Source organism: Kryptolebias marmoratus, linkage group LG21, assembly GCF_001649575.2.
Source record: "Kryptolebias marmoratus isolate JLee-2015 linkage group LG21, ASM164957v2, whole genome shotgun sequence".
NCBI lineage: Eukaryota > Metazoa > Chordata > Actinopteri > Cyprinodontiformes > Rivulidae > Kryptolebias > Kryptolebias marmoratus.
Window position 1 is genome coordinate 8,854,660 of NC_051450.1, and position 8,227 is coordinate 8,862,886.

General features: G+C 42.9%; 1 protein-coding gene across 1 annotated transcript in view; it reads right to left on the reverse strand.

The window, feature by feature from the left end:
- LOC108234716 (cadherin-6-like) overlaps nt 1–2,633 on the reverse strand; it is a 19,177-nt gene extending 16,544 nt beyond the window's left edge. The window contains exon 1 of the mRNA XM_037973327.1: nt 2,523–2,633. Coding sequence (XP_037829255.1) covers nt 2,523–2,633 — 111 coding nt within the window. The remainder of the gene's footprint in view (nt 1–2,522) is intronic.
- Between the last annotated feature and the right edge of the window lie 5,594 nt (nt 2,634–8,227).

Sequence of the window (8,227 nt, forward strand, 5' to 3'; positions counted from 1 at the left end):
GGGGGGGGGAGCTAATCTGAGCGTCCTGTCACATTTAATTTGAGGTCAGATTTAGTTTTTATTCATTAAACCGTCCCTCCGATCGTCTAATGAGTGCGTGCCAACGGTCCCGGCGTCGTCAAGGACACTAACGAGGCCGCCGACGGACGTGCCGAAGAGCGGAACCCGCAGACGTTTCCGCTGAAAAAAAACGGAACTCGTGTCGCATTCCAGAGGAGGGGGAAAAAAAAACCCAAACATGACAGAAACACGACTGCCTTCGTTTACCAAAATGGGATTGTTTTAGGACTCCAAATCGAATTAGTTTAGTAAACCACACAACCTCTTTTTTTTTTTTTTTTTTTACTTAATTAATTTATTTTTTACTTTTTTAATTTTCTGTCAGCTCTTTAGATGTTTTTCAGCTTGATTTCCTGATCTCCTGCGCTCCGCGGCTCAGGAACAATCAATCAACGTTGCGTTTTGATCTTCGCCGGGTTGACATCTGTTCTTTTTGGTGTGTTTTTTTTTTGTTTGTTTTATTTCTTTCTCTCCTTTTTCTCCTTTAAATGAAGAGATCAGCGTGAGAGATTAGTGTTGTGACAGTGGATCGCGAAATTTCGCCGCTGCGTTTCGTCTGACTTCCAAGAGATAAAAGATGAAATGAGCTGCGGAGACAACATCTGCTTTTATGATTTAAAAGAGTTTATTAAAGTTTTTTTGTTGTTTTTTTTTGTACACGATAAGAAAGAAAAAGAAGTCAAACTGAGTCCTGTGTTGACGCGTCTTTTGCTTATATTTAGTCTCTACAAGGCTGATCAGAATATTGACACCATTACATGTTAAAGGCCTAGCATTCTTTGAAGGAAACCATATCACCCGCCGCATTTTATGCCAGACTTTTAAACTATTCTGAAAAATAAGAGTTACAACCATTTAGTATGTGTTAGGGGTGACTCTCAGCTACTACCACACCAAACATTAGCTCATTATCTATAAAACTGATGGAATTATAGCCATTTTTGTGTTCTATAATCGTGATTAGCTCTGGTGGCCATCTTGAATTGGATTGACTCCAAAAGTTAATCAGTTGTAGATACGCGCTTACTTAATATTTTTGCAAAGGTTAGTTAAAATTCATCCAGAGGTTCACAGGATTTTTTGCTAACAGACAGACAGACTTGACTCCAAAAGTTAAGGGCAAAGCTTTGAACAAAGATGTCATGCAATCTGTTAGAGCTCAGAGTATGTGTTACAGATGACTCACAGCTGCCACTCTGCCAAGTTGTAACTCAACATCTGTAAAATTGTCTAAATTATAGCTGTTTTTGTGCTGGCCAAAGTTGATTAGCTGTAGCAGCCATCTTTAATTGGATTGACTCCAAAAGGTAATCAGTTGTAGATGTACATACAGTTATTACTTTCTGAACGTTTCGTTAAAATCCATCTGGTGGTTCGTGAGATATTTTGCTAACAGACACACACTGCAATGTTTCTTGTTCAATGTTTCTTGTTCATGTTTAGCCTTCTTTTTAAAATGGCTAACTTTGGCCAATCACGCCGTGAGTTGAAACAGTAGCCCGTCGGGCCTGAGACGCCTTCTTAGTTTGATTAATGAAGTCAACCCCGCCGCCAGGTGAGGTAGTCACAGGGCTGTAACTGTCGGTGCACGTAACCCGGCGTCGCGGCTCATAGGTGTAATGTGGTGGTGACAGATGGTCTGTGCAATCAGCCGCTGAACTTACAATAAGAAGCATCTGACACACTGTCCGTGGAGCGCTCTGCGTCGGCGCTACTGAGTTACACTCCACGCCTCCTTTGGTTCCGCAGAACCAGTTAACGGTTCAGTTCTGTCTTCAGTAGCGTCTGTCTGTCTGTCTGTGGACAAGAGTCCTCAAAATGTGACGAACGGGTTTTCAGGAAATGTTCAGGAAATGTCAAACATGGTACAAGGAAGAAGGGATTAGATTTTGGTGGTGATCAGGTCAAAGGTCACGCTCTCGGGCTCCATCTCCACAGCTGTACACCTCATGGGTCAGGGGTGATCACTGTTGATTTCAAGGTGACGGGGTGAAAAGGTCACAGTTGACCTTGTGTTCCAACTATGCAACCGTGTGTCAGAGAAAAATTAACCAGCACAGCTGGACACCACTTAGGTCAGAGGGTGATCTCCATTGATTTCAAGGTCACAGGGATCAAAAGTCAATATGACAGCTGACCTAGTGCTCTAAGTCTGCAGCTGTGGCATGTAGGAATGTCAAACTGCACAGCTGGACACCTCATGGGTCCAAGATAATGCGTGTTGAGTTCAAGGGTCATGGGGTCAAAGGTCAAGGTCACAGGTTAAATCCTTGTCTCTGCTCCTACATGTGACCCTTCTGTTTCCTCCACCAAGGAAGTTCTGTTTTCAGTTGTTTGTCTGCCTGTTAGCAAAGATCAGGTAAAAACTAATGAACAGATTTAGAGGAAATCTTCAGGAAATGTGATTAAAGTTTTTGGCGCTGATCCAGATTCTGATCCGGGTCGCACCGCCTTCTGATCACGCTGTGGTGGAGGTTTGAACTCTCTGAGCGCTCCTGGTTCGGAAGGGCGTTGATGTCGTCATGAGTGCATTCGGCGTCATCAGGACCAAAGACAGCGAAGCAGACCCACATTATGATACAACCTCCAACGTGTTTTACTGCAAACCATCCTTTTTTTTTCTCTTAATTTTGTTTCCTTTCTTTTTCTTTCATCCCTCGTAGCTTTTTCTAAAAGCACTCTTTCTGATTTCCTTAACAGGCTTTTATGTCTACTTGAAACCGTCGTTTTCACCTGATCAAAGCCTCAGCACGGGGTTAATTCAGGTCACGTGATCACTGAATCACTTCTCTGTTGTTGTTGTTGCTCGAAGGAATCATTTTAAAGTTTCTCCTAGTTTTAGATGCGATTGAATCGCTTGGGATATGTTATCAATACAACCCCACTAAGTCCACATTTTTTTCGAAAACGTCCTTGTTATTTTCCGAACGTGTCGATTATCCACAACCTTTTTATTTCATCTCGCGTTTGTCTCACTTTAAACGAAACTGTTTGTTTTCTTTTGTGTTTTTTGGCTTCCTGCTCCGAGCTGCTCTTGTCTCTCTGAAGTCGAAGGCCGTGAAGGTATTCCCCCCCCCGATTGATGGGAGTAATTGAGGAGCTGCGCTTTTTTTTTTTTTTTAATGAGCGCTGAACAGGAGCAGCTGGATCAGAGCGAACGTCCTCCGGAGACCACGCCGGGGTCGCAGAGAAAACGAAATCCAGATGGAACGAGCTGTTTTCCTGAAGCCACGAATCGCAGCACAGATTTTAATGTTTTTAAATCTTTCCTCTTCTTCGTTTGGTGTCAGGGTAGCGGGATGGGCGGCGGTGCGTCTGCTCGGGGGGGAACGTGTTGCTTTGAAGAGCCGGCGTGAGCGGCGAACGGGACGACGGGCCCGTTTAATTACTCGGGGTTCAGGATTAGGGCACGCCCGGCCCCGCACATACTCACTGCGGCTGCCGCAGCTACAAAAGGCAATTATGTCATCCAGCACTTAATGATGGCATGATGGAGGAGATCGATGGGAGGCTGCAGAGAAGGGCGCCCGATGAGGCAACTGCCAGATACTGTTGAATACATCAAACACACCGCAGCTGAAGGCCGCGATCCATACTGAGCATCAATATTTCTGCTTTGGTCTCAGCCTCCAGGAAGAATGGATCGCACACAAAACAAATGTACTGGAAGTGTGAGCAAGTGTACGCTGAAATCTAATAAGTCTCCTGTCTGTCTTCTGGCTGACGGAGCGAAGAGAAATAGACAGGTCTTTGCACCTTTTTTTTTTTTTTTCTTTTTATACCGGGCATGTTAGTGTGTTGTTCAACCTTTTTGGTTAAAATTAGACAGCTACGCTTCTGCACTGAGATGCTGTTAGCTGGAATTGTTCCACAGCCCAATCTGACGCTCTGTGAATGCTTCAGACCTCTTTTATTTCTATAAATCCATCTAATAAATAATGATCTTTTAAATGCAGATTCAAGCCGCTCGGTTGTTTTAGTTCCTTTAGATCCAGCTGCTGCCTTGAAAACAGTCGATCACAGAATTATTTTATCAAGACCTGAACCCGTTGTTGGGCACAAAGGCTTGAGTCTATCGTCTTCATGGGGAATACTCTTCTTCCTCGGCACCTATTTGTTGTGGTGTACCTCAAGGGTCCTATTTTGGGTCCTGTTCTTTTTTTCTTTATATACGCTTCCTGTGGGTTCAACGTTCAGAAAGTGGAACATTTGAGGACATCCAATTTTATTTCCCTTTTAAACCGGATGTCTCTGTTTAACTGTCTACAGGACGGTTTGACCCCGAATGAAAACAAGACTGAAATGATCGTACTTGGAGATCCTCCTCCTCCTCAGTGAGTTCGCTGATATCCTCGGCTCTCTGACTCCTCGTTGTTCCTCCACTGTCAGAGATCTTTTTAGACCTTTTTATTATTTGAGAACCAAGTATCCACAGTTGTCAAAACCACTTTTTATCAGTTACGTCAAATTACCAAAGCAAGATCTAACTTTCCTCCAAAACACCTCAAAACTCTTGTCCATGCCTTCGCCGCCTCGAGACCGGACGGCTGCAGTTCTCTATATGTCTGTCTTTCCCAAACGTCTGTCCATCGCCTGCAGTTAGTCCTGAACGCCGCTGCTCGTCTTTTAACACGTACCAGAAGGCAGGACCACATCCCCCCAGTTTCAGCAGATTTACATCGGCTGCCCGTTTGTTTTCATATCCACTTTAAGATTCTTTTACTCCCTTTTTAAACATTTTCCATGTGTCGGCACCACTGCATTCAACTGAACTTCTTGACTTTTCTAAGCCTAACGGAGCACTGAGATCTTCCAGCCAGAAGCTCTTAGTGCAGCTGAGGGCTAAATTAAAGCTCAGAGGGGATCGGCCCCCCGACTCTGGAACAAGGGGCCCCATGACGTTCGTACTCCAGTCTTTTAAATCCTGCCTGAAAATTCAATTTTTTATATTGACTTTTAAGTCGAGTTTAGTCTGAGTTCCATCGGATCCTTTATGTTCCATTTTTTCCGTTTTATTTAGTTTTTAACCCATTTTTACTGCACCTGTTGGTTTTCTGGGTGTCTTTTGAATTTATTTTATTGGCGATTTTCCTCTTTGTTTTTAACCTCCTTGTGAATCCCTGCGGTTAAAGCTGCAGTCGGGGGTTCTGAGGAAAAACATGGACTTAGCCCTGAAAATTTGAACAAGTACACCTTGTGCCACGGCTGATTTGGGTTTTAATGCAGCGAAACAGAAAATAAATCTTTAATCCCTGCTGTTTTATAAGCCACTTCACCGGTTCGCCGTTTCCCCGACTCTCACTCATTGACTGCTGGTGATCTCCTCGCCACCCCGCAGTCCAAATCTCACACCAAACCGCCCTTGAAAAGCCAGCAACCCTGCAGATATTGTTTCTCTTGGAATAAAGGCACATTGGCTTTACTTCCGTAACTTATTTTTAGTGTCTGCAGTTGACGTGTGTGGATTAGACTGGAGCAGAGATGCTATGCTAATGTAGCTAACCCAGCGTAGCAACACAAACCGGTTGAGATAAAAGCTCCAATTTAAAAACAGCTACCCCGAATAAAAGTATATCAATACCTAATAAAGCATTCATATTATTTGATAGAAAGGTTTTAGGTTTTCATTGTTTCGGAATATTATTATTTAGACGCGCTACTTTGATTAGCTGTTAGCTTACGTCCTCCATGAAAATTTCCCCCTGATTTTCCAAACCGAGGTAATTCTGAAAGATACACTCAAAACTACTCCACAAAGGAGTCAAATGTGTACTATTACATTAGTCTATAACGTAGCACTAAAAAAATGTGTTTAATTAGTTTTTAAGTGAATAAAAAACTTCACTAAATCTATTTTAGCTAACCCAAACCACCAGTTTTGCTTCCATCACCACAAAATGCAACCACCCTGTTCAGCAAAATATTTATCCTAGCAACTTTTAGCGTCATTAATCCCATTTTTTTGTTCACTGCGTTTGGTTTGTTTGCTCTTCTTTATTAGCTAAGGCGACTTGAACTTAAATTTTTTTCACCCGTATCTCAACGGGCTGCGACGGCCGGCATTAAAATCATGAACGGCGGCTCGAAAATGTCCGCGAGGGCTCTCGGCTTCCTCGTGGGAGCGGCGAGGCTTCGCTTTGGCATAAGCAGGAGTTTTTAAACATGTCCGAAACTTTCGCTTAGACGTTGTTCTTAAACTCGGTTTTGGTGATTTAGAAATATGAAGCAACTCTGGGAGGGTTTGGCAACCTAAGAAACCAATTTGTGACACCGTCAACAGAAATGTCGCACAGTTGTTGCAATTTATTTGCAGTTACTCAAATGTGTCGTATTTACCAATTCAGTGTGACTCAAAGTGACAATTTCTATATATATTCTTACAAATTTGTGCCTGGCAGCCCAGTGAGATACAAGCTTTTCATAGTCTTGGGTGAATAAATATTTAACAATGCTATATACTGTGTTTGTCAGATTTTCTAGGTTTAATCTTTGGTTTTGGTCCAACTCTTAGGTGGAATAATGCACACATTTAAAGTTTTCCTTTTTGTTAAAACAGCTGATAACTGTGCTGTTAGAGGCCGATAAACAGTGATCCCACAAAGCCAACACAGTGTCATCCCTGCGTGTGATTTTAGATTGCACACCAGCGTGTAAACAGCGCCAAAAATCAAGCTGTGAATATCCAGAAATTTACATTATAAACACCGACTGTCTTTATAAGAAAAAATGCCCACGCTTTCTTACATCTCCACCATATGTCGAGCAGATTTATTCTTGATTTTCATCTAATTTAGCTACATTAAATCACATCTCTTGGTTTTTTTTATGTTTTGTTTTGTTTTTAACTTTTAAAGAACAGGGTTTTATATACAATTAGTGCTTCCAGTAAATATCCGTCCATGGATGTTTCTTATTGTATCAAGTTCAAGGTGAAATTCAGAGTGGCTTCAGATGCGCAAATTTAATCCAGTGATGCTGCCGGCGCTTTAATCCGAGGCCGGTCGAGGCAGATGGTGGACCTAATGGAGTCCCATTGCTGCTGGAGGTCACTTCCTGTTAAAAGGGGCAGTTTGTACCGTGTAGGCTTCAGGTTTCGAAGCTGACTTAAAGTGAAGGTTTGACGCGATCCGTCAACTCTGGCTCCGTTTTTCAGAATAAAACTGAACAATTTAAAGAATAATGACCCAGCATTCCTTGAAGGAATGTAGCCATTCACAACAGAGTTTCAAACTAAGATTATCTCACGGTGAAGAATGATGGCGTTTTGGTCAAACCGTCATGCACGATCTTGGGCAATCAGTTAGCGCTTAGCGTATGAGTTATGGATGACTGTCAGCTACTACCACCCCAAATTGTAGCTCAGTATTCGTAAAATTGACTGACTTGTAGCCGTTTGTGTTAGCTAAAGCTGACTGACTGTGGCGACCATCTTGAATTGGACCGAGGTCATTAAAATCAGTCCAGTGGTCCATGGGATATTTTGCTAATGGACACAAGAACGCACACAGAGGCCAAAACATTCAAGTCTGCAGGTGATAAATGTTACACTAAACTGGACTACATTAATATTTGTGACTTTTTGCTCCATTAATAAAGAAAATTGATCTCATTGCTCATTGGCCTGTTTTGAGCCTTCTCAATCTAAGCACACGCCACATGGCCTTTAGTTTGAAGCACTCACCGCAACGAACACATCCAACCAGCGGCGTGTTCATCAAAAACACGCCAAACCACATCATTTTCCTCTGTAAATATTCCAGAAACAAAACAACGTGAGCGGTGTTCCCAGGAAAACTGCGCCGTGCTGATGTGTGGAAAAGTACCTAATAAAGGACTTATTTAAAACAACTCAACCTTTGTGCTCAGCCGCTGTGTAAACACGCGTGCGGTTGTTCAGGTGTGCGCTCGCTGCAGCGGCAGACCCGCACCAGAAGCCGCGGTAAAAAAAAAAAAAAAAGTAAACAAGCGCTGAAATCTCTGAGATCAAAAGTTTAATAACCTATCCGTGTTTGCCGTTCGGTTCCAGCGTCCTTTTAGGGAAAGGAAAAAAAAAAAGATTTACACAATGTCTACACAGCTCAAGCAGCAGCAACAATCCTCGGGTCTTGTGTACACACGCAACGCGCTCGCGCTTCCAAGTTGCTTTTCAGCCTCGTGCGGCGGGGGG